The sequence below is a fragment of the Phragmites australis genome, chromosome 9 (genome assembly GCF_958298935.1).
Source record: "Phragmites australis chromosome 9, lpPhrAust1.1, whole genome shotgun sequence".
Taxonomy (NCBI): domain Eukaryota; kingdom Viridiplantae; phylum Streptophyta; class Magnoliopsida; order Poales; family Poaceae; genus Phragmites; species Phragmites australis.
In genome coordinates, this window is record NC_084929.1 from 34268766 (window position 1) to 34295099 (window position 26334).

The 26334-nt window shown below is 43.5% G+C and overlaps 3 protein-coding genes and 2 pseudogenes across 4 annotated transcripts; 2 read left to right on the plus strand and 3 right to left on the minus strand.

The window, feature by feature from the left end:
• Positions 1–3236: 3236 nt before the first annotated feature.
• On the minus strand, positions 3237–6298 carry LOC133929362 (small ribosomal subunit protein RACK1z-like). The gene is made up of 2 exons (XM_062376087.1): positions 5335–6298; positions 3237–3526 (listed from the first exon to the last, which is right to left on the minus strand). The coding sequence occupies exons 1-2, from the start codon at positions 6217–6219 to the stop codon at positions 3413–3415; spliced, it is 999 nt and encodes a 332-aa protein (XP_062232071.1). The 5' UTR covers positions 6220–6298; the 3' UTR covers positions 3237–3412.
• A 2811-nt stretch (positions 6299–9109) lies between these two features.
• LOC133929363 (sulfhydryl oxidase 1-like) lies at positions 9110–14839 on the minus strand. 2 transcript variants are annotated; one of them, XM_062376090.1, is made up of 12 exons: positions 14520–14839; positions 12989–13013; positions 12817–12909; positions 12319–12500; positions 12001–12073; positions 11819–11887; positions 11652–11725; positions 11418–11571; positions 10410–10450; positions 10130–10276; positions 9599–10051; positions 9110–9455 (listed from the first exon to the last, which is right to left on the minus strand). In XM_062376090.1, the coding sequence occupies exons 1-12, from the start codon at positions 14741–14743 to the stop codon at positions 9434–9436; spliced, it is 1557 nt and encodes a 518-aa protein (XP_062232074.1). In that variant the 5' UTR covers positions 14744–14839; the 3' UTR covers positions 9110–9433. The 2 variants fall into 2 exon arrangements, with proteins under 2 accessions (XP_062232074.1, XP_062232072.1); XM_062376088.1 differs by having other exon boundaries at positions 9550–10051.
• A 3103-nt stretch (positions 14840–17942) lies between these two features.
• LOC133928187 (uncharacterized) lies at positions 17943–19751 on the plus strand (annotated as a pseudogene).
• An 87-nt stretch (positions 19752–19838) lies between these two features.
• Positions 19839–21463, minus strand: LOC133929902 (gallate 1-beta-glucosyltransferase 84A24-like). Its single transcript, XM_062376658.1, has one exon. It carries the CDS (start codon positions 21335–21337, stop codon positions 19970–19972), a length of 1368 nt encoding a protein of 455 aa, XP_062232642.1. The 5' UTR covers positions 21338–21463; the 3' UTR covers positions 19839–19969.
• A 1985-nt stretch (positions 21464–23448) lies between these two features.
• On the plus strand, positions 23449–25825 carry LOC133928188 (ATP-dependent DNA helicase At3g02060, chloroplastic-like; annotated as a pseudogene).
• The last annotated feature ends 509 nt before the right edge of the window (positions 25826–26334 follow it).

Sequence of the window (26334 nt, forward strand, 5' to 3'; positions counted from 1 at the left end):
TTACTCCTTATGAGTTAGTGTACGGATAAAATGACGTTTTGCCTGTTGAGTAAATCTTAGCGTGTTGAGAGTGGCATGATAAAATGACTTGTCGATCGTAGATTATTATAATGATATGGTAGATAAAATAGATGATCTCAATGATGAAAGGCTTAGAGCTTTGGGAGAAATTGAGAATGATAAATTGAGAGTAGCTAAAGCCTACAGTAAGAAAGTGAAGGCAAAATCGTTTCAAGTAGGAGATTTAGTTTGGAAGACAATTTTACCTATTGGATCCAAAGATAATAAATTCGGGAAGTGGTCTCCTAGTTAGGAAGTTCTTTTAAGATTGCAGGAATCGTACATGAAAATTCGTATATGCTGCAATATTTACAAGGATACAAGTTGCCTAGAGCTCTCAATGGGAAGCACTTGAGAAAATATTATCCGAGCGTTTGGCAAAATGCTTGAGGAGATAAGTATACATGGGCGATGTAATTTATTATCATCCTAAGAAATATAATTGTACATGGCCGATGTAGTTATCATTGCCCTTAGAACGTAAATACATGGCCAATATGTTATTTATATCGTCCTAAGACATAATCTAAAGTAGATAATAAGTTAAATCATGATTATATCGCATAAAAGTGTTTTTTGTGCGCATGTTTCACCAAAAAAAACATGGGGCATGTGTTGATAGCAAAAAAATGGCATGGTCAGGCTTTTTGTACACACTGGATAGTCCGGTAATTAAGGTTGTGTGATCACCAGACTATCATGTGAGTAGAAGTGGACTCTGTGATGAAAACATGTTCTCTAGAAAAATTAGTCCGACGCAAGCGTCCAATGAACACAATTCTGCCATCGGACTATCCGATGTGCATAAGGATAATTTCTTGCATAGAGGATTGCTCTCTAGAAAAATCAGTCTGGTGCATGATCCGGTGAATACACCGGAATATCCAGCAGGTTCAAAAGTAGTTTGTGCAAAAAGTTTTGCTTTCTAAAAAATAGTCCAGTGAGGCATGAAGTGAACGTCGGACTATCCAGTCAACGTAGCTCGAGTTTGTGCCGAAAACATGCTCTTTTGACAAATTAGTCTGACGGTATATTCGGTAGACGCCGGACTATCTGGTGTGAACAAAGGAGATTTCATGTAGGAAAACATGCTCTCTGGAAAAAAAAAATAGTCCGATGAGGTATTTGATGGACGTCGGATTATGCGATGTGTGCAAATAGATTTTTTTGTCAAAAAAATAACTCTATGGAAAACCATCCGGTGAAGCCTCTGGTGAATTCATTTCAGCCATCAGAACATTCGGTGTACGTTAAGACGCAGTTTAGAGCTCTAGCCAAATGAAACTTGTCGGAAGGTCCGGTGTTCAAAAATTTGTTCTCGTCAGAACATCCGGTGTTTAGACCAAATCCTAGTTGGTTTAGATTCAAAGATATGCTTGGATTTCTTTCATTTTTTTGGTCGAACAAGGTGTGTTTAGGGTTGGAATAGAGTCCTATTTTGATTCCCTAAAACCAAGATCACGTCCCCCTTATAAATAGTTGAAGGTGGTGGCCGATTGCAAACAATAACTCAGTCCAACGCAACTATTGCATCTACTTTTCATTCTATTTTACTTTTTTGCACTTTAGGGTAGTTTTAGATTAGTTCTTCACTGCTACTTTGAATCTCAACGATTTGGGTGGTAGTTCTTTGTTGATTTACTCATAAATTGTCCAGAGGGCGATCCCCAAGGTTGTTGGTTGAAATCTTTGCTTGTTTGCTTGTAAACAAAACGCGTATCGCTATAAAAAACGATAGTTATCCAAGACGGATCCGTGTGTTACATGGAATTACCAAATTCCTCGTCCAACAGATGGATGGATGCCAATCCATTCTGATCAATTCCGAAATGGTTGTCGTCTAAGATCAGTGGTTCTGATCAGCGGTTCAAGAAGTGATGCCCTACTATTGGATGATTATCTCACCCGTCGCTGCTTTGTGGTGATCGGCATCGACAAACCAATAAACTTCACTATGATACTCATCACATGGAACTTCAACCTGGATCTCCAAGTCAAAATGCTAATGCAGACTCAGGTGGGTTGATATAATATTATTTTTTGCATCGGTTCAATATGCATTGCTCTGGCAGTACATAAGTCTTATATGATCACTATCTTGCCCTATTGTGGTGAAAGGAGAATTGAATCTATCATAAATCAACTATAGATATCATAATTACGTCTACTGGGCAAATTTTGTTGTTGGTTAGGTTCTCGTTGAACTTCTTGGATAGGTAAGATTCATATAATTTACATGACATTGTTGAACCATCCACCTATCATTTTTAGTGGCCTAAAATCTTTGTATTTTTTTAAAAGGATTTATCCATGGCCTATAGTGGTGTTGACCAACTTGTCCAATTTGTTGATTAAATTGAGCTATTGAATTTGCTAACCAAGCTATACAATGTGCTATCGGCTGGATGTTTGGTCTGTTCTACAGTACACCTAGGAGGCTGACAAGCAGCGAAGAGGAGTGGTGGTGGATTTGGCGGAATAATGGGTACGTGTGCGTAAAAGATTAACAGACTAACCATTAGAACATGATAAATATTGAAATGAATTTCACTTTGGGTTTAGTTAGCTCTGATAAGTGGCAGAGCTTCATCGAGACCAACCCACTATCGAGGCCACATTGGGCCATGGCCCCCTGCCCTCCGGCCCACCCCACTCTCGTAAGCATTATTTGGCTCTCCCTTTAGCCCAACCCACTATGTTGGCTCTACTAAAATTAGGTCCAAGCTCCGCCAGCCGCTTTGATGGTCTATAAGCTGAAGCCTTTTATTTCTTTTAGCTAAGATAGTTGTATGGCGTTGGATTAGCTATGCCAAGCCTCATCATTTCTCTTGTCCAATAAGACCTGTAATGTATCATTAGTCTTTATTTATAGTTGCTCGATGCATTTGTCCATAATCAGTGCTATCAACAGGATAAATCTATCAATATGTGCACCACATACGATCTGTGCTCTTAATTTAATTTTTCTCTGTTCAGACTATAATTCCATTTTCATTCTTTTCAGTTGTTGTTGGATAAGAAATTGTCAAAGCTACATACGTTTCACCACATACAATCGAGAGAGAGTTGCTTGTTGATCCTGTAGGAAATTTATTATTTTGCATATGTTCCACTATATTAAATATATTATATCATGAAAAATTTGAGCTCTCGCTCAACAAATGAACATTAAACTATTAAAGCAGAAGTCAAAATTTGAGCTCATTAACGAAGCCAAGCATAAATAGCAAATCAAGTACAAAGTACCAAACAGTAAATATAACTCGGGAGTACAGTCAAAAACTCGACGAACATTACAATGTTTTGCCGAACAAGGCTCCTAGACCTTCCAAGAGATTCACCATCTCACCATCTAGCCTGCGTAGCCGAACCCAGAGATCTTCCAGACCCTGATGGATCCATCCGTGTAGCCAGTGTAGAGTGTGCTTCCATCCGCACTCCAGCTCAAGCTTGTACAGTACAGGATCTAAACAAGTGTACCAGAAGCCAGTCAAATATCCATTGGAGAGAAGAGAAGATCAATGTGTAAAACATTGTTACAAAAAAATTAGTAAAAACATGTCATGTTAAATAGAGTTAGCTTATAGGATAACTGAACTGCATGCAAAGCAGAATACAGATTCTCAATAACAAGGGTTCATACCAATTTCGTAGTCAAGACCATAAGGAAAGACAATTTACATCAAGTAAATACTCAACTGATGAGAATAGGATCCACAAATAACTAATATGCACTAAGATGTCTACATGATAGCAGCAGGGCAGGATACACGTTATACAATAACATTCAAAGGTGGAAAATACATAGACTAGTTACAGTGTGCAATTAAAAACAAATATGATTGTAAAAAGTTAGGGACCTTGTGGGTTCTATACAATGACCACTGTTACCATCACAAAGTCCAATATAGAGCAAAATTATATGAATAGAGGTCAAATAAACAAGTTTCCCAAACACTACACCTCCCAAGAGAATGAAACAGTATCTAGATGATATAATTATTATCTGTAGCACAAGATAATGTTTCTATTCATTCTGACAACAAAATATCAATAGACAATTCACTGGAGATGAGATGAGCACAAAGAGCATAGTAATAACAGTGTTGAAAAAATCAGCCAATCAGCGATTTTAATCGGCCCAATTAATCAATGATCGGCGGGGGACGAGTCGATTACAGTGAAAACAGCTGGCCGATTAATCGGTCTGTCAGACCTATTAATCGGGTTGACCACCGATTAATCTCCTCCCTCAAAACGCGTCGCAGCCTCAGTAGCGCCAGGCTCTCGCGCGGTAGCCCCTCCTCAAGCCCAAGCAATCGGCCGCTCGCCCCCCCCCCCCCCCCCCCGTGCCACCGCAGCTCGAGCTCCCGCCGCTCGGGCACCGCTCAGCTCCGTCGTCTCCTCCTCAAGCTGCCGCCCCTCCTCAAGTCACCGGATCTGGAAGGGCACTGCGCGCTGTCGTCCCGTGTGCGTGTGAGTGATCGAGAAAGGGGCTGAGGGAGAGGCAGAGAGAGATAAGAGGAGAGAGGTGGGCCACCGGCCCATAAAGAAAGAGACCAACCCAGAAAGATCTATTTTAGTATTTTTCCTTCTTATACATGTCTATTCTAGTATATTATATTGCTAGATTACATAAAAAATAAGGTATATTCCTTGCTAACCAACCGATTAATGGTCAACCGATTAATCCGGTTAATCCCCGATTAATTCAGTTAATCCCTATTCCCTGACAGACCGAGCAGCTACCGATCACCGGTTTTTGAACAATGAGTAATAATGCTGAGTAGAAGCGATAGACTGAATGAAGTTATAACTAACAAAAAAGGGTTGGATAACAAGACTATGCGTCAAATAGAACACATGGAAATTGAGAGCAGTCATGTGTTAGATCCTGATAAATTGTTCGATCTTGATAAATTATTTTGCCCGGCGCACATCATTTTATCCAAAAATATGATCTTACAAGCATTACTAATTCAGCACATTAACAACAATTCTGCATTTGAGTATTGGACATCATCTGTGGAATTAGTTGAATTAACTAACTTAACATTAAGGTAACGATCTGAATTGTTAAGACTAACCATGCTACATATAGGTAGGGCGTAAAACTACTGCAGTCTACAATTTCACATACACTCCCAAGAAACATCAATTATTGGCCCAACTATTCCCGTTGAATCAAAAAATACAGACACACTACAAATCCACGGTACAAGCAACGCACATCCTAACCAGACAGCGCAAAAGATTTGATGGGTGAAGATATACCTGGTTCTTGGAGATCTGGATGTCGGGCTTGAGATCCTGCACGACTTGCTTCGACTCGAGGTCCCAAATCTTGACAGAGTCCTGGGTCGCAGCGCAGAGCCAGTAGCGGTTGGGCGAGAAGCAGAGTGAGTGGATGATGGAGCCAGCGTCCAGCGAGTACAGCCTCTTCCCCTCAACCAAATCCCACAGCAGCGTAACACCATCCTTCCCGCCGGAGGCGCACAGCGACCCGTCGGGGCTCACGGCGACGGCATTGACATAGCCGCCGTGGCCGGTCAGCGTGGAGCGCAGCTTGCAGTTGGTAAGGTTCCAGACCTTGACGGTGCGGTCCCAGGAGCCCGAGACAATGGTGGGCAGCAAGGTGTTGGGGGAGAACCTGACGCAGGAGACCCACCCGTTGTGGCCCTCGCCGCCGCCGTGCTCGCCGCCGATAGTGTACTTGCACTCACCGAGGGTGTTCCAGAGCTTGATGGTCTTGTCGCGGGACGCGGAGACGATCTGGCGATTATCGACGGAGAAGGCGACGGAGATGACGTCCTTGTCGTGGCCAACGAAGCGACGGGTGGTGAGGCCCGTGGAGAGGTCCCAGAGGCGGAGCTCGCCGTCCCAGGAGCCGGAGAGCGCGAACTGGCCGTCGGAGCTCAGGACGACGTCCTGGACGAAGTGGGAGTGGCCGGTGAGGCGGCGGAAGGGAACGCCGTACTCGGTGGCGGAGTCCTGGGTGGCGTGGACGGGGTTGGTCAGGTCCCACACCAGCAACGACTTGTCGCGAGAGGAGGAGACGATGAACGGGGAGTTGTCGATCGGGGTCGCGATCGCCGTCACCTCGCCGTTGTGGCCTCGCATCGTGCCCACCAGGGCCAGCGTCTCCTGCGCACCGGCCATGGTCGCCGTGGGGGATGGGGCTGCGCGGGCGGTGGTGGCGGCGGCGGCGGGGAGGGGATGGATAGGAGGGAAAGGGGCGGAAGCTGGAAGCGGACGACTTTATAGTCGGGGGAAGTTGGGGCTAGGGTTTTGCAGGACCGGAGATTTGACGCTAGAATGGTGAACGGAAGATCGCGACCGTTGGATAGGACTGGACGGTCAGGGTGAGCGTCTCTTTTATTTTTTTTGCCCGGTTTTGAAGGGAGCTAAAGAACTAGGTGTTGTTGGTCATTTATGCACCGTTGGATAGGAATCAGGACTTATCCACTTTTCTCCATCTTCTCCTTTCTGTTCCTCATTTTTCTTTTCTTCTCTCTCCTCTTTTTCTTCTTCTTCCTCTCTCACATTCATGACAAAAGAAATTATTAAAGAGCTTCCATTAGCTACGAAAGAGGGGGGGGGGGGCATGTTTGGATGTCAGCTGCAACCATGAGGAACCGTGTAATAGAGCTTAGGTAACCACAATCTAACATCATAAGTAAAGACAATTTAATCAAGTAAATACTCAACAGTTGATAATAAGATTTACGAATAACTTTGTATATGCACTAATATGTCCATATGATAGCAGCATGACATGATACACATTATACAACAACATTCAAAACCTTGGTGGTGCATTCGTTCCATTTTTCCACCCGATGTGCGCACGGCGTTCTTTGCCTTTGGTGCCAAATAGGTTCCACTACATGATCATGTAGTATGCGCGTCATTGCCTTGTTTCTTTGGTGGCGAGTTCTTCTAACTTTTTATTGTCAACTTTGCGCTTGTGAGGAATGGAAGGCTTCGCATTTTATCCAACAAAAGTTCAAAGTCCCGTTAGAAAGTTCAAGTTGAGAATATGGATTTTTTTCCCCGACGAAGCTATACAAAACTTGAGGTGAAAGTGTTGCATACTTGACTAAAATAAATAAATTTCATATTTATAAGTTACATTTTCTTTTATCAAATTAAAGTTTGGTGGTAATGATACTACTTGCTTGAGTTTTAGTGGAAAAGAATTGCTTTCTTGAGTCAATAAGTAACATTTTTGTTTGCTGTCGAATTTCGCTGATGCCTTGTTCTCTGTATGCACTAAAAAACAATTATGTCAGAGTAAGATGTTTCAGAAGCAAGCAAAGACCAATAATAACAAGGGCACCTACTCCATCTATTGCTTCTCTGTACCATTCTCTCAGTGTTTCAGATATTCAAATCCCTCGTTGCAAGCCTTCTGCTTTAGCTTGCTGCACCTTTCCCTCTTGATCTTTCCTAACCTCTGCTTTTCTCCTCCTCTATCTGTTGAGAATGGAAAGAGCTAGCTTTAGAGTAACCATACATATGACACGTATCGTGCAAAAGCTCGTGGCTTAGATATATTTTTGCCGATTTTCCGATTGAGGTTAATGAGTCTTTCCAATGTTCCTTTTGCTTCAAATGAAGAAAAATCACTAGGAGCCTCAACATGTTCAGACAGTGTGCGGGCTTCCAGGGATGGCGGGCCATTTCGCGGTAATGGCGGGCCGCTTGCTCACTTAGTCGACTCTTCAGTCTGCCATTGATGAGGCCTCTGTTGTTTCTTCTTCCACAATAGCCGCGTGTGATGACTGATGAGGCTGTTCAAGATGGCAGGCCGAAGAGTGGTGTCTTGGTAGACTCTCCTGACACATCGAACAGCACGAGGAGGTGGGCGGACGGGAGGTGGGGAAGCCGGGGGGCGATCATGGATTCATGGTTGACATGGTGGATCAAGCAGCAAGAGGAAGGCGGATATTAACATGGATTGAGTGACACGTATAAGTACAGTTTTATATTATATTAACGATAATGCTTCATCTCGTACATCCGAGGCAAACACGACTGCCGGACGTTTCAATAGTCACAACAGTAGAAAAACTAGCCTAGCACAAAATATTCATCCGCTCAATTTAGACTCCTACTTTTCACGTCTGTCACTCATCTCTAGTTTCAAATATTTATTGCTTGTTGTAGTAGTGATATCGATTTGTTACACTAGTTGTATTAGGTCAATCAAGTTATTGTGATAAGCACTTTTAGATGTTGCAGCTGTTCTTTGTTGATTATTTAAAAGAAATTTTTAAGACATGTTGCATTACGTCATTCTAGTTGTGGTAGGCAATTTTAGATGTTGCAAATGTTAGTTTTGATTTGTTACATTAAAAGATCAAGTTTTTTTAAATTTTTTTGGGCTTCAGTGTTGCATTCTACTTTTGCAAATGTTGCTTACGTTCCTTCTGAACGCTGCAGTGAGATCTTCAAGATTTTGATTACCCAATCATAATGTTTGTTTGTGATTTATGTAATTTTTGTTGAGCACGTCATTACATATTGATCAAAATCTCGAATTTATCTATTTTTGGCTATGGGAAATGTTCGATTTCTTCTGTTGAGATGCTCTGTGAATTGAGCTCATCGTTCACGTATGATAAGTGAGCAGAGTTGCAAAAATCAGAGTCACATAGTGCGGTGGTGTTGTGAGCAACAAAGTACTTTTTTTTGGTGGGATTTTTCATTTGCAAATCCAACGGTAGCAAGTTGTTGATCATCTGGAATTGAATAGCAGCAAAGCGTCCAACTATAGCGCCTAGATCAGACGTCCAGACGCTAATATTGCCCTTATATTAATAACATGGTCTCCAAAAGAGGGGGCACAAGTTTGGTCAACGATATCTATTTTAAATTTGTAACTCTATAAAAATTAGATAAAGTGTTTTTTGAGATAAATTTGCTCATACCGTTTTTATGTGGTTAAAGTTAAATCTATGACTAGTTTCAAAAAGCTAAAACCAATTACACGCATAACAACAGAGCTCTAGCTGTGCACAAGAGGCTTTCAGTTCAGTACAAGAGATGCACAACCAAAATTTTAATTTAATTTTCACTCATTAAATTGGTAAAATTCCATCCATACCCACACAAAACTAAATGGTAAGAACAGAGGTTACACGTTCAAGCTATGACCTGGTGCAACAAAGCTCACGCCGTTGCGCAAATAATCACGTGAGTAGGCACCAGTAAAATCTTCGTACAACTGTATGTTTTTTCATCTGATAAGCATTTGCCTTTTCCACTCTTTCGGGTACTTGCCAACATAATCCATCCAGAAAATATACATTCACGGAGGCCCCCTCTGATGCAGACATGCAGTGTAGGGTGCGCATGTGATGCACTATTTTCAGTTCCAGTTCTTTCTTTGCCTGTAAAATCAACAGATGAAACCAAAAAAGGAACCTAATTACTTCTCTATGATAGAATCCACGCAGCACAAAATAACAATGGTATCCTACAAACCTAAAATGTTTCTAGTCATATTTTCTTTAAAGAACGTAAATGGTAATACTTTCTGTTCTTCTGCTGCGTCCTCCAGAAGCAAGCCAGTGCCCCAAATGTACAGCTAGCAACGGCAACACCCAGGGCAGCTCCAATTGGGACTGTTGCAGCACTGGATGCCGAAGAATCATCAGAAATTGAGCCTACTTGCTTCTTCTCTTTAAGAAGAGACTCCATGTAGGTCTCCTTGTAGGATGATACAAGCATCTTCCCATAGTAGTTAACCAAGAAATGAAATACTTCATCCTCATTCCAGTCAACCTGCACGGCTCCATCAGCAGTCCTACTTGAAGAACGGTAGCACGATGGGCAGAGCTGCTTTGGAGGCCAGATAACCTTAGGAAATGATGGATCACCAGTTCCTAATTCCTTCTCTTCTTTCATCAACCTCTCGTCAACTTTGTTATGTGTGCTCCATAGCCAGAGGACGAGGTCACGTGAAGACTTGAAGGGAACTGATACACTACAGGTAAAGGTAATAATTAGGCACGAAGTAGATATTATTTTTAGTGGCAATATAACCAAAGTGGGTTTTGCAAACCTTGAACACATTTCATAGAAGTGCCTGCGGCATTCTTCACAGATGAAGAAATTGTGTATGAAATCACATATTGATGTAAATGTTGATTGGCTTTCTCCATCCCCAATTCGGACAGTTAGTGAATGCAGCAAGACCCATAGACCACAGCTGATACAGCCAAAAAAACTAATCATGTGATATTAAGTTTGTCAACAAAGTATTAGAAAGAGTCCCATGAATAATAAACAATTTTTGCACCCATGGAAAACGTTCAATACCATATCTGGAGAGCAGACATTACCTAAATCCTCTTGTTTCATTTTTACTTCCTCGGCAGAACATCTGCAACATTGTTACACAGATATAAGGAAGGTAAACTCAAACTAAATAAAGATCGGAAGGCAGATATATATTCCTTGTACAGTACAAGATCCTTGAAGTAAAACAAATATGGGCTATGAAAATAGGCTCTATAAGATGGGTCACATGTCTAGAGTAGGCTATGCTACATGCTCAGAATTTGTGTGTCATGAAACTAGAGTTACTCAGTACTAAAAAATCTAAGGCGTGTTTGGGTTGCTGCCAATGAATACCTTACCAAATATTGGCATGCCCACGAGACCTGGTTGTCTTTTGGTTCTTTGCCAATTTTGGCATGCCAACAAAAATTTGGCTACATGGCAGCAGACGATGGAGGCCAAAGCTACCTGGCAGCAGCTCAGTGCTTCATGGATTCCCAAACCCATAGATTAACACATTTCAAATTGCTATATCTACTAAATAGTATATCCAAATTACGATCCGTCTGCACCGTTATAGTCCTTATAATTAAATCTACAAAATAAGATCTCACTTGGGTATGTTTCGTCGAAAAAAAAAATCAATGGCACATGGGTCCCACATGTCAGGCTGACAACTATGGCAAGAATTGGCAAGGCTGAAATCCAAACAACATTTTTTTCGTCTGCGTTTTGGCATTGCCCGTGAATTGGCAAGGCTGCAATCCAAATAACATTTTTTCGCCCGTATTTTGGCATTGCCCACGTTTTGGTAATGCCAAACTTTGGCATGGCTTACAAGAGTCACAAACCAAACAGCCCCCCTGGCCCTGAATATAGCAACTGCTGCAAGTAAATTATGTGAGTGCTCCTAATAGTATATTTCAGACACCAGATTTAATTGAACATTTAATAAAAATACTTGTAGACAAAAATAATTAAAAAAGGGTTCGAATGAAGTATGTTGATTGAAAAAATTTATATCATTACCAGCAGACTCAGGATTCACAAGCTAGCATAAGAAGGCGTACCCAATATCCGCGTGGCACCTCCTTTCCACAGATCCAGTGGTTCTCTGCTCCAACACTTTCCAACAATCTAGAACTCTCTTGCGAACTTAATGAGAGGTTTGTAGGCCAATGATCATCGAAGTTAATAAGTAGATCAGCAGATCCCCTCCGACACCTAAGCAACAAACCAAATAATTCATAATACAACATAGTTATGCATCTGCACCGCTATCATTTCAAAAAATAAACCCATACCTCTTGGATGGATGATGAGCCACCAAAATTTGTAAAATCCTAACAAGTGAGTTGCGAGTCTGTGGTTTAATCATCTAAAGTATGCAGGTAACATTATCAATAGTCAGAAAATGGGGACCAAATAGCACATCAATCATGAGTTTTGGTCATTGTCATTCAACTCGAACCTTATGATCCAAAATTATCTGTATTGCATGAGCTGTTGCTTCCTCAACATCGTAAATTGCTCGAACAATCTAATAGAATAGTTTAGATTAGTAAATTACAGTTTAATAAGGAATGAAGCACTGTGTATAAATTAGATCTCATGCATTGATTCAACAAATTACAAATTAGTATACAACTGCACCTGTCCAAGATCTGAAGCATTTTTGGGGAGCATATTTTCATTCTCATATTTTTTGTCATCCAAACTGAAAGAGCTGCAAAACATAAATATGGTTGTATCAATAAAAATAAAGCGCACATATGATGGTTACATCAAACCAAATACTAAAACCATTTAAGTGATATAACAGATTAAGCCAAAACCAACCCATCAACACACTTAAGAATGAAAACATGTAGTAAAGAGAAAGGTACGAACAGGTGTTCACTACAAACAGATGCTGATTCTATATCAATTGAACTTTTAGCTAAAGCAGCAACAGCCAGAACAAGAACTTGCCTTCCCATCTTCTTATTTATCCACTCAAGTAAACGCTCTGATGTTCTTCCATCATCAATTAATTCTATTTCACTGTTATCTTGCTTTGGTTTCCACTGAGCAGAAGCAAATTTTGTCGGCGGACCCCATAATAGGAAAGGATAATGGTCAACAGAGAATCTACTGCAAAGATCCGTGTTCACCTGTGCTGTCAAACATTCAAAAGAAATAGGGCATTACTGCTTGCCAATGCACAACACTACATTAAGTATTAACAGGTTAGCATTATTCACCAGCTTAGTGGTCTTCTGACAGAATACTGAAACTAAACTAAATCAAATTATGAGCTAGTAATGCTCCACAACAGAGAATCTTTCTATATTTCAAGCTTCAATAAGTAGGAAAATAAAAGGTTGAATTATTCACTAATAATTCTAAGGCTTTGTAGTCGTACCTTTTAAAGTTGTTTAGATTGAGGAAATAGATAAAAAGCATCACCCTTCACTGGAGTTAGTGTACCTTTGATGCGCAATCAACCCTTGCCATCACTATAATCCCTGGATGTGCAGCATCTGGAGCATTGAAAAGTTTTGCAACCTTCTCATAGTGAGGCTGCATGTAAGGAAGAAATCAAGATCAGCAAGAGTTTCATTTCAGATCATAGTATAATCTACTGCAAAATGTTGCATACCTTGTAGTTTCTGCAAGCTGGACACCTGAGCAGACATGGCAGGCATTTCAGTTAGTAGCAATTAAACAAGACAAAATGAAACGACATAAGCAGGAAATAGGAGTAAGCAACACACTGCAGTCCACAGTCAGTCGGAAAACTACAATGATGTTGGTCCACTCTTCTTCAATAGGGAAAAATAGTTTAAATATGGCAAGCGGAATTTTAGTTGATCAGAAAAAAAATTCAGTGAGTGAAAAATCTCAAGATAAGGGGTACTAGATATTATGACAATCAAGTAATCTTATGGAATAGTGTGTGGACTTACAATAGACATCACTACAGTCCATATCTACAAGTAATGTCTTCTAACTATTGATACATAACCATTAAATGCATCATTACTCCCAAGAACTTCAAACTCCAAAGCAGCTCCGCAGGTCATATCTGGAGCATGGATTTTGGAGTGAGGCATAACATAAGTTGCAGATATTCAAATGTTTGGTACGCATTATTGTGAGTTCCTATGAGCAAATCAAATCATCATGCTGCCTATGTAGCAATTTAACAGTAACATCCAGTGAAGTATAACTTCAGAAAGAACAATAATAATGAAGTAAGACTTAAACAGCACGGCATAACCTCTGCTATAGATTTACAGCCCAATACAAGGAACTCACAAAGTACACTAAATTATCATATTAATACTGTGAAGAAATTGCTTTTCACCCGACATGCAATTGAATATGTAGTTCTAGTACTGTGTTTTGTAAACACCCAGACTCGACAAAGTTACTTATATGCCAGAACCAGAAGTAATTACTGCGATAATTGAGGAATTGGCAGCGTGCAGAAGTTAAACCTTACAGTATCTCCCAACCTTCAACAGCTGATCGTACAAATATACTCCCTCTAGTCTAAAATAAATGGGTTGCGTGCAATCAATTGTTTTAAACTTTGACTACAAATTATTTTTTATGTATTGAGTTTGGATACTTGAAAATGATAAAGGTAGATTTGTCTCGAAAAGTACTTTTATAATAATATACTTTTGCTATGTTTTATCAATATATTATAACAAAAAATAATAGTCAAAATTGTATTTTGAGGACAGTGTCAATGTCCAAAACAGTATTTGTTTCGGACTGGAGGGAGTATTACGTACGTTTCGCTCTTTTGACTTCATATCTGCACTTGCACTCACTCTAACATTACATCTCGAAGGTACAAGTGAAGTACTACTCGGCGTGAACCACACGCATCCATTCCACCCGGGAGGTCTTACACCACCAAAACAATCCTATCATACTTGAAAAAACCACAAAAATTTGTGCATCTATCTTATTCAGCTGTTGCCCACAGACGAGACGAACTAATCATTTCGATCACCAGTCATAGATCGATGATAAGTTACTAAAACATCAGATTGTCCCAATTATCACCCCTTTCGCGATCGAGAACTAACGCGCCGATCGAGTCGGAACGAACCCAGCCGCATCGAAGCAACAAAAAGAAAAGCACGAATCAATCGAGTCGGAGACGAGAAGCCGACCAGTGGGCGAAGAACTCGACGACCGCAAACGACTCCGGGGAGGCCTTGAGGAAGGCGCCGAAGTTGGTGGCGTTGAGGTCGACGGCGGCGTCGGCGTCGGCGTCGCCGCCGCCGGCAGCCCCCGCCCCGTCGCGGACGCCGAGCGACCGGAGAGCGGGAGCCGCGTCGAGGGAGGCGGCGACGACGGCGAGGGCGACGAGGACGCGCGCCGCCGTGGCCGCCATGGATCGCGGCGGGCTCGGATCTCTCCTGCGGGGGCGGGCTGGTGCGGGATCCGGTGATACGTTTCCCTCCAACTCCGTGGGTGGGTCCTTCTAGTGGTGGGATTAGCAGCCTGTGTTTTAGACTATTCCGACCGTTTTCTGTCAGAGTTTAAAATCTTTTCAGGAATTTTTTTTGTTTTTTTAAAATATTAGATATGAGAGAAAATAAAGAAATAAGAACTGAGAGAGAAATTGAGAAGTGAACTAAATGAAGAGAATATGATTAAGATAGTCTTATAATATTTTTTCGCCTGTTTAGGAAAAGCTTCTGCGTAATTACGTCTGCTTTTTTCGGCGCAATTATGCAATTTCCTGGGGTGCGTTCTGATTGGTTCGGCTCATGCTTGCTGTGGAACGGAGGCTCGGGTAGGACGCGCACCGCGGCTTCGGTGACAATTGCTCACTGAGAGGTGGGTCCTGAAGGATATGGTGTCAATTTCTGGCCCACCGGCAGTGGATGAGATGGGTTGACTTGAGGATTCTGGCGGGTTTCTGTTGTTGGGTTCGGTGCTACGCTACGCTTTTCGCAGGTCAACTGGTGCGAAACGGGAAGCACCTGTTTTCTTCGGATCGGATACTCAGTGTTTGGTTGGGAGTGAGGCCTGATCCTGGATGAGATTGTGGGAGACGAGGCCTCGTACGTTTTAGTTGGTTGAATCAGCTATGATTTAGAATAAGATTTCATATAAATGCTAAACATAATCGGTACACTTAAATCGACCAAATCAGGATCCGTTCCGGACGAGTTCGTGCATGAACCGTACTCTTTTTTTTACGCTCCAATTTTTAAACGGTAGTATTTTATTATTCAAAAATTATAGAATTTTTTTTTACATATTACATAATCTATTTTAATTAGATTTTAAAAAAGACTGTAGAATTGAAACGAAAATTTTAAAAAAAATCTACTTTTATAACTCTAACAATTATTAAGACCTCAAATAAATTCTAAAAAACTGAAAAATCATAAATATTCTTCTCACATGATGGATTAATTTTTAAAATTATTTTTAATCTTAGGTTATATGGTGAAAAGGTGAATCCCTTTACAATACTTCATTTCTATGCATTTTTATTATACTATACAACTCATTCAGCATCTAACTCATTCAAACAATCCAACAGAATCTTATACCAAATTATTTCATTCCACACAACCAACCAAACACATTCTTATATCATAATATATATCTAACTAAACAATCTACTTATATCACCTCATACAACACTATCTCATTCATAATCATCTCATCCAAAACTATTATATCCTATTTAATTTCGTTCACCTAACCAAACACTATATTACTTCAGCCTCCTAACGTCACATCATATGTAGTCGACCTGATGCCGCCGTTCCATCCAACGACTGACAGCTAATACAGTCACCCTGACTTTAGCTAGCTAAAATTTGGGCTTATGTTCTTGCATGAAATTTCATTGACTAGATTTTAGCCTCGCTAAATTTTGAGCTGGCTATTTGGTAGTGGTAAAAATGAGACCGATATTTTTCGTCTACCCACTCGAACGAAGATTTAGAAGTAAATATGAGATGTAATAATAGATATTTGATACTATTCGTGTCTGATTGCGAATCTAAGAAAAAAAAAGGATTAGATATAGAATGACTGGTATCCGTCTAAAATATCTGAATATTAGGTGTTTTGAGAAAAACTATTTTGATTTTACTAAAAGTATAATAATATATAAGTAGATTGCGACATATTCGTATACATATAATATTGAATGATCTTGTTTTCACATTTTAACGATCACTCTCTCTGTGCTCACTTTGATTGCATTCATATACTGTTTAATATGTTATAGGAGGATGCAAATGAATTCGTCTAACCAAAAACGTGTGCCACTATCCGCTCCGACTACGACTCTAAGAAAAAAATATAAAATATAATACAAGACGAAGAAATAATTATTCAGTATTATCCATATCCGATTCTGACAAAAAAAAATATAATATATAATATAAAATAAGCTATATCCATTCGTATCTAATCCGATTACACACCTACTAATCGGTACTTGTAGCATAAAACGAATATGCCTCTAGTCGACGACCCGAAATGGTGTTTGAAGGAATGGGATTGCTCTCTTAAGTACTTTGAGATCGATAAATCTATCGATTTAACTCCACGGATTTATACATTTAACTTGGCATTAGGTAAAATTTAACCGTGCATTACACTGAATCCGAGTCAATCGGATCATTAAAGTTTAACTTTCGTTTAGAAAAACTTGTAGGTTTGAATTGGAGTTGGAGTGTACCAAAAACAACTTTCGTTACTACAGTTCCCTGGATCGCGTGTGGAGTACAAGGGAGTTCATCAGGAGTTTGTTCAGGCCAACTAATGTCACCAAGCAAGCACCCCAAGAGCGCGCTATAATCTGTTGTGGCCGCCACCCAGCCATCGTCGGTCGCCATCCGGCGCCGGCGCTCAAAGCTTCCTGCCCCTGCCACCGCGGTCGTGGCAACCATCAAAATGAACCAGCTCCCCACCACTCCTCCGAGCCCTCAACCCCTTTACACCCTCGATTGGGGTGACAACGACGACAACCTGATGCCATCCCCACCGCCTTCGTCGGCCAAGTAGGATGCCTTGGAGTTTTCGGTCCCCAGTTCAACCCTCCTATCAGCCTTATAGGTTGTGTTGCATCCTGTGGTTATGCCTAAGAAGCTCTTCATCTGTGAACTCTTAAGGAACTACTCCATATGCTGCTCGTCGTAATGGACAAGATGTAGGACCCTTACTAATCCTAGAGAGGGGCTCCAAACTTCTCTTGGCCCAACCATGTGCCTAATATGGAGGAGGCCGAGGCTGCAAACTTCACTCGCTCCTGTGCCACTCTGTGCCTGGCCTCGATCCTTCATGGTTGGCATGCTACGGCCCTAACACGCCACCGCTCCAAGACTCTTCCTTTGGGGTCAAGCTCACAGATTGGTCTAGTGCACGGCTGGCCGCACGGCTAAATCCTGTATGTATCGCTGATCGTTCGCTAGCAAGTATCTCCAAATCCTTTGGCCTCATCTCCTACAAAAAAAGATTTCAACCAGGGCCTCTTCAAGGCATATGAACAGAAGATCAAGAAGCCGCTTGAGCCGACTGATGTCACCACATTGCATGCCATTTATGGTAAGGGAGTCACCATGGAGGTTAATCTCAGCGGCACCGAGATTACCCTGGTGGTCAGTGAGCTTCAGGCTAAGGCAATCTAAGCTCTCGCGCATATGCTTCAGGTGTTTGTGTGTGTTTGTCATGTCAATTTATCTAGTTTAGTTAGTGACGGAGCCCTTGACAACTTCCGCAGCTGTTTGGTTTGTCTACAAGAATCAAAGCTCACAACTATGACCCATCTTATAGATGCGGAAGTTGGAGGATCCAGGTTGGATAAATTTGTAGCGCTCAACGTAATTCATATCATCATATGTACCATCCATAAGACAGTGGGATCAGTATGGTAATTAGAACGGGTTAATCTTGCAGCCAAGCAAAGCTGTCTTTAATTCCATTCCTGCCGGCGCCGGGAACATGCTTACCCCGTTCGAACTCTTTTTCCAACAGGACATGCGAGAGCAGTGAGCACACAGAGCGCGCGTCCAAGCTCCGGCATGCAATCCGATAGACCCCCCTGTAAATAGGCATGCCATACAGCAAAGCAAAGCACACCAACCAGCAAGCAATACAGCAATGGCGGTGGCGAAATGGGCTCTTGCTCCTCCTGGGCCTCGCACTCCTGGCCCCAACGGCGCTAGCTGTCGACAATAAGGAGAAGGAAAAAGAGAAACGGAAAGAAAGAGGAGGAGGAGAAGTCCCCGCCGCCACGGTACTATTCTCCGCCACCACCACCACTACATGTGCCATCTCCCCCGCCACCGATTGCTTCATACCTGTCTCCACCCGTCATCTCATCTCCACCGCCACCATTGCCTATGTCCCCTCCTCCGCTCGTCATCTGGTCGCCACCGCCACCGCTGCCCCCACCATCACTGCCTCCGCCCGTCTTCTCGTCTCCAGAGGTGCCCGTAGTCGTGCCACATGGACTGCGCCACCTGCAAACCCATCTGCGGTAAGTGCATGCGCAACAAGCACAAGATAGTGTTTCATTGACGTGTACGTGGAACTTCCACGGTGGAAGAAGTACGCCACACATGCACAGTTGCTAATGTGGTGCGCACTCGGATTACGCTGTGCGTGAAAGATTGCAACGTGCCAGGCGCGGTGTGTCACGACCCGCGCTTCATCGGCGGCGACGGCAACACCGTTCTACTTCCACGGCCGCAGGGACCGCGATTTCTGCCTGCTCTCATTGGCAGCCACGTCCCGGGCCTCAAGAGGGACCCGACCTGGGTGCAGGCCATCGCCGTGCAGTTCTCGGACCATCGCCTCTACGTCGGGGCGCGCAAGACTGCCGTGTGGGACGACGAAGCGGACCGTCTCGCGGTCATCTTCGACGGCGAGCCCGTGCTGGTGCAGCGTCACGAATGCCAGATGGGAGGCGACCTCCCAGCAGTCCCTGTCGGTGACTCGGACCAAGGCCGCCAACGGCATCGTCGTGGAGCTCGCCGGGATGTTCAAGATCACGGCGAACGTGGTGCCGATCACCAAAGAGGATTCGAAGATCCACAACTACGGGCTCAGCGCGGGCGACTGCCTTGCGCATTTGGACCTGGCGTTCAAGTTCTACTCCCTCACCGACGATGTGCACGGCGTGCTGGGGCAGACATACAGGAGCAGCTACGTCAGCCGGCTCGACGTGACGGCGAAGATGCCCGTCATGGGAGGAAAGAGAGACTTCACCTCGTCCGGCCTGTTCGCCACTGACTGCTCCGTTGCGCGGTTCGGGCACGGCAGCAATGCCGATGTGCTCGCCGTTGCCTCGGATGAGCTGGCCAGCGCCGTCAAGTGCTCCACCGGCCTCGACGGCGTTGGAGTGGTGTGCAAGAAGTAAGGCCTCGCCCGCTCAAGCGCCCAACACAGAAATAATCAATGTGCACACGTACGCACATACAAATCGTGGATTCAATATTTTTCGTGAGCAGGTATGTTTCGACCACGTCATCCCAACTTTCGTGCACGCAATCTAACAGCGCTCAGAGAGTGACCGCCGGTAAAAGTTACAGGACGTCCCAAGCGAGATCGAACTCTGGAGGCGATCGAGTCAATCGTGCTAACTTCAGATCCGCTGGAGTCTGGACCGTCGTATATCTTCAACAAAAGCCTGGAGGTTCCGGTCTGAGGACCCGCCATCGGCGACGGCTGCTGTCGCTTCCTCCTTCCACTTTGCCGCTCTCATCCGGAACGCTGCTGCATCCGGCCCGCTCATCACCTCGTCAACGCACGCACGGAGGGCGTCCTGCGTCACTGGCGCGGGCAGCCGGACGCCGACCTTGTACTCGTCCACCAAGAGCTTGGCGTTGGTAAACTGGTCGGACCACCACGGGTACCCAACCACCGGCACGCCCGCGGCGAGCGCCTCGGTGATCGAGTTCCAACCGCAGTGCGTCACGAAGCATCCGACGGCGCCGTGGCCGAGCAGGCGCCCCTGCGGGCACCACGCCACGATTTTGCCCTTGTCGCTGCAGGCCGCGAGGACGTCTTCCGGAAGGAGCTCGCGGCTGTCGTCGCGCACCACCCAGAGGAAAGCCCTGCCGGTGCCGAGCAGACCCTCTGCTACAGCCAACATCTCGCCTCGGCCGATGTTCACGAGGCTGCCGAACGCCACGTACACCACGGAACGGGGCGGCTGCGCGTCGAGCCACGCCATGCTGCCCTTGTCAGCTGCCACGGCAAGCTCGTCGTTGCCCTCATGGTCATGCTCCAAGAGCGGACCAACGAGCGTAACCGGCACGTGGGCGCGAAGCGCCTCAATGGCCGAGCGCTCGAGCCCGTCGAATGTGTTGACCAGCACCCAAGACACCGTTTTCTTGATCTCTCCGAGCTGCGCCCTGAGCACTTCGCCCCACAAGGTCCCCGCGTACTCGGGACGAACCATGAGTGGCAGCTCTTCCGCGGCCACCGTTGGCAGGCCGGGCAGCGCAACCGGCATGTCGGGCTCGGCCTCAGACGGGAAGGCCTCGGGGAAGCTGTAGAAGTGATAGTACAGCGACAACACGGCGCACGACTGAATCCAAAGCATCGCGCACGGGATGCCCATCCCCCCGGCCACGTCGAGCGCCCATGGCACGAAGGGGTTGTTCACGACGCACGCCACGGGCCGCCCGGCGTCGGCCTGGAGCCGGATGAGGCCATCGAGCGCCGAGGGCCCCACGTCCACGACGTGCCGTAGCATGTCGCTGGGGTCCAGGTAGCACGGGTCGTCCGGGCAGCGCGTCCCGTCGCGAAGATACTCGAACCGGAGGCGGCCGAGCCCGAAGTCAACGCAGGCGCCGTCGTCGCGCAGGGCGCGGAGGCCGCCGTGGCGGAACGTGGTGAAGGTGACGAGGAGGCCCTTGGCCGCGAGGCGTCCGCCGAGGCGAAGGAGCGGGTTGACGTGGCCCTGAAGAGGGAACGACACGAGGAGGACGTGCGGCCGCGACTGCATGCCTATGGTGGTGGCGCCCTGGTGGTTCTGATTTGCCTCCTTGGCTACAAGATTTTGGTGTTCTGATTTAGGAACACGGCATCTTTGCTGCGTGCCCTATATAAAGAAGCGACGCATCGATGTCGGCGCCAACACGCTGCCCCAACGCTACTGTTGATGCATTTTTATATTGAGCACGAGGGCAGCTGGAGTTCATCGTGCATTCCATGTTTTTGGGGTCAAACACTGACTCGTTCCTTAGAATCTGTTTGTTTATTTTCATTTTAGATCGTGGAAAGAATTTTTTATAAAAATTAAAAACAAACAATTAGCTTTTTGCCCCAGCTTTTACAATCTAAGTCCTTTAGATGGTTAAAATCCCATAATCTAGTTTAAAAGAGTTTTCCATAGCTTTTGATTTATAAAAAGATCAAAATAACCATCAAGGTTCGAATGTTATTACCCACCATTACCATCGAATTAACTCCAACACCCAACCCACCCACCCTCCACTAGCCTCCATGCCCAGCGCTCATGGCCACCCCAACTCACGTGCCTTGACACAGGCGGCCCCCCACCCCCACCTCTTCCGCCTCCACCCACTTACCCTAGTCGGATCTTGCTTCCTCGCCTCCGTCTCACGGCGTCGACCACCGTCGCCCCGACAACATCACACAGCTCAACTACCGTCTCCGTACCGTAGTCCGTCGCCGCCTGCAGCCCTTCTGTAGCGAAAATGAACTTATTAGGCCATGATTATGATTTTGTGATTAATAATAATATAATCATTGGTACTAATATGTTTGTCAAGAATATATGTTAGTAGGTCTCATAGATGTAATACATAAAGAAGCTACTATAGTCGAGATAAAGTTTGGTTGAATTAGAGAAGTCCCAAGAAAAATAACTACACCAGAAGATCCGACGCAGAGGAGTTATGAACGTCAGAGTGTTTTCTTGCGATTTTTTTATTTTAGCTCTTTTAAAACTAATATTTTATTAATAGCATGAGGGGAACTTAATTTACAGGAAGTAGCCCCTTTTATCACGTCAAATTTCTTGGCGTGACTTTCTAACTTGGTCCCGCTAATTTGTATAGCGTGACTAATTTAGCCATGCTAGCGTTTGCTCCAGCGTCTTTATACATGGAGCCAACGTGGAAGCCTGAGTCACACCAAATAAGCTGGCATGACTGAGTGTCGGATGAACAGTACCAGACAAGATTTTAATTTTTCTCCTTCATTCTTTCTCTATTTGTACATTGGAGTTGCCGTACTCCAAAATTCACGAAACTTTTTTTTATAGTTCCTATAATTCATGATGAATCCATTTTAGAAGTATTCACCTCAATAACCCTTGTAAGTTTCAAAATAAAAAAAATCCAAAAAAGACTACTTTTAGAACTTCTATCAATTTTTAAGGCCTCAAATAAATTCTCAAAAATCAGATAAAATTCACTAATATTCCTCTTATGTGTTATAATAATTTCTAAAATTATTTTCAACCCTAAGTTACTTGTTGAAAAAGTAAGTTCCTTTATAATATTCTATTTATATGTATTTTTATCATTTCATACTATTTAGACTTGTAAACGCCCTCTAAATAATTAGCAATTGTGTTCGATTTTTCTCCAAATTTTTTCAGCACTTAATGCAACATGTACAGTTCCTATTTACAAATATGCACATCCAATAGATCGTAGAATTTGAATTATTCAATTTCGAATGTTGGTATCTGTTACAATTTATTCTGTAACAGTAATACTTAGGTGACTTGGGGAGCCAAAAAGAACTGTCATTTGTGGTCTAAACCTTACCAAATTTGTTGTATGTATAGTTCAGAATATCTTTTAGCTGAACCACACACATAATTTTTATTGGCTAAGTGTTAAGGCTACGTACGAACTTTGAGACTACAGGGTGAATTAGGTATTTTGAAATGTACATTTAAATTAGCAAATAATTTTTAATTTTGTCTAAAGTTGATAATTGATAATATTAATGTTCTTAGGTTCAAACCATGAGATATGTTCATCAAGAAGTTATACATAATTTAGATTATATTGAATGAAACAGTGGTAAACATTATCCATGAGAGTAGTAGTTTAACTATGGATTGGAAGGAGCCATCCGATGGTGATTACACATGAATGCTGGCAGCAGCCCCTCTTGATTCCTGAGCTGTACGGCCGCTGTGCAGCAGCATTCCACAGGCTACAGCCTGTCGACGCCACATGCTCCCCTACGAGATTCGGATGTTATTATCCACCATTTCTATTGAATTACCCCAACACCTAACCCATCCGCCCTCCACTAGCCTCCGCGCCCGGCGCCCGGCCACCCCAACTCACGTGCCTTGACGTAGGCGGCTCCTCACCCCCACCTCTTCCGCCTCCACCCACTGACCCTAGTCAGCATCCTGCTTCCTCGCCTCTGTCTCACAGCGTCGGCCACCGTTGTCCTTGACAACATCACACAGCTCAACTACAGCCTCCGTACCTTAGTCCGTCGCCGCCTGCAACCCCTCTGTAGCGAAAATGACCTTATTAGGTCATGATTATGATTTTGATGATTAATTATAATATAATCATTGTGACTAATATGTTTGTCAAGAATATATATTAGTAAGTCTCATTGATATAATACATGAAGAAGTCAATATAGCCGAGACAAAGTTTGGTTGAATTAGAGAAGTCTCAGGAAAAATAACTACACCGGAAGGTCCGACGCAGAGGAGTTATGAACATCGGAGTGTTTTCTTGCCAGGTGTTTTTACACACCGGATGATACGATGATGTGGAGATATGAACACTATAGCATTTCTGAGTTGAAGCTCAAGGATGGTACACACTGGAAGGTCCGCTGATCAGTAATATGCATGCGGGAGTATACGTCGTAACAATTGTTGTAGAGAGCATTCTAACAGTGGGAAGACCAAAGGACTACACGCCGAAAGATTCGACGATTGAAGTGTGCACACCGGAGTATACATCGGAGCATTTGTTGTAGAGAAGATGTCAAAACCTGGTTTGGTGTAGTTTAACATGTCGGATGGTCTGGCGATGAAGCAAAGCAATGCTAGATTATTTTGCATTGAGGAAGGCGTGGGATGGTTCAGTTGAACACATTGGAAGGTCCGACGATAGAACTGGTGAACACGCTGGAGCATCCGATGTTTACATTGGTTTTGAGTGGAGTTCTAACGGCTAGTTTTTAGAAGGTGTACACAGCAGAAATTCCGGTGAGTATAATCTATCTACACCAGAATATCTGGCGTATACAGAGAATTTAAGCTGTTAGTGCAACAACTAGTCTGCAGGGCTGTAGCTATAAATATCCTCCACTCAGTCATTTAAAGGTGCTAGAGTCTAGAGAAGCTCATATACACTCAGGAAGACATTCAAGCTATCAAAGTGCTAAAAATGATCATTTAAGGTGATTAAACACAAGATTAGAGAGTGATTACTGCTTATAGGCCTAGAGAGAAGTATTGCTATGTGCTGTAATTTAGAGAGTGGATGAAAGAGTAATTCAACTGTGTACCGAGAGATACATCGACGCCTTAGAGTCTTGGTAACTCGTTGGTAATTTATTGACCCTCCAACTTGATATGGAGCGATGACAAAAAAATTATACAGGTACGTGGATGTCCTTGTCTTTGTGACTAAAGCTCTGAAGTAAAAACAACGTACAAATGACTGAAAACATGTTAGTGATGAGACCTCGTCTTGATTGCTTAGTAGCATATCGTGTTTAAGGTCTTGTTTTAGTGACTTGGTAGCTCAAGAGCTGTGATTGGAAGAGACTTGGTGACCGGGAGTATATACTTTGTGGAGCTTTAACATGGAATAGAGGTGGCTTGTGTGTTACCGATATCACAGGATAAAATTCACTTGTGTCGAGTTTATCTTTTTACATTATTTACGTTTTCGTATTTATATATTTGTAATTTATCTTGCTAGAGTAGGTTATGATTCTCTTAACGATAGAGTACACACTAGATAAACTTATATCATAATTAGATAAAAATTAAAATAAATTTATCTTATAAATTTTTTAAAATTATTAATTTTAAAGTGTTCTAATTTAACTCCATCTTAAAACGTCACGTTCCTCGCACCATCGTCCTCCCCTGACCCCGTTGACCCCGCGCAAGCTGAGGCCTACCTTTGCATGATTTGCAAGCAGCAGCGGCTGGGCCTCTGCCAGCTCCACAAGGAAGGGGAGAGTGACTGCGAAGAGGACGACGAGGGTGGCTGCGGAGCGAAGAGGAAGGGGATGGCGGCGGGGAGCTCGGTGGGGTTACCGGGTGGACCCGCGGGAGCTGGAGCCCGAGCCCGTGGAGTAAGTCGTCCACAAGAAGGTCGGTGTCGGGAAGTTTGTCTGCATCAGCGCCGAGGACGGCGTCGACTACGCCTTCATCCAGTACGCCGACGAGATGGCCAAGCTCGCCATCAACCAGGCCGCGCGCATGCTCTATCAATTGAACAACACTGATTGTTGCCAATAACTAAAATTTGGACTTGTCTCTTTTGGAGTAGCGGTGGCTTTGCAGTCCCGATTGGTTGGAGTGGACATGTTCACTTGAGATGCATGAGAAATTGCCAGTTCTCTCATCTGATGCCAATGAGGCAGAGTAGACCTCGATACGCAAAGCCTGATGATTGACAAAGTGACACCGTAAGGCAGAGTACATTATTTGCAGGAGGATATTGATATGGATAAAAAAATAAAGTTTATATGATTATATATTTTTTACAATTTAATTATAAGTATTTATATCGAATGAGAAACATATCACAAAACAGTAAACAGAGTTGATAAGGCTATTTTAGATTTTTGATATACACAAATAACAATATAACTCACTAAAATCTAGGTTGTTAAATAACCTTCAACTTTTAGACACTTGGCTTTCTATAATTCAAAATTCAAATACTGTTTTTAAAATCCATAATATAATAAACTGACCCTTAATATTGCAGACAACGAAATCTGCTGGCTCGACAAAACCGCACC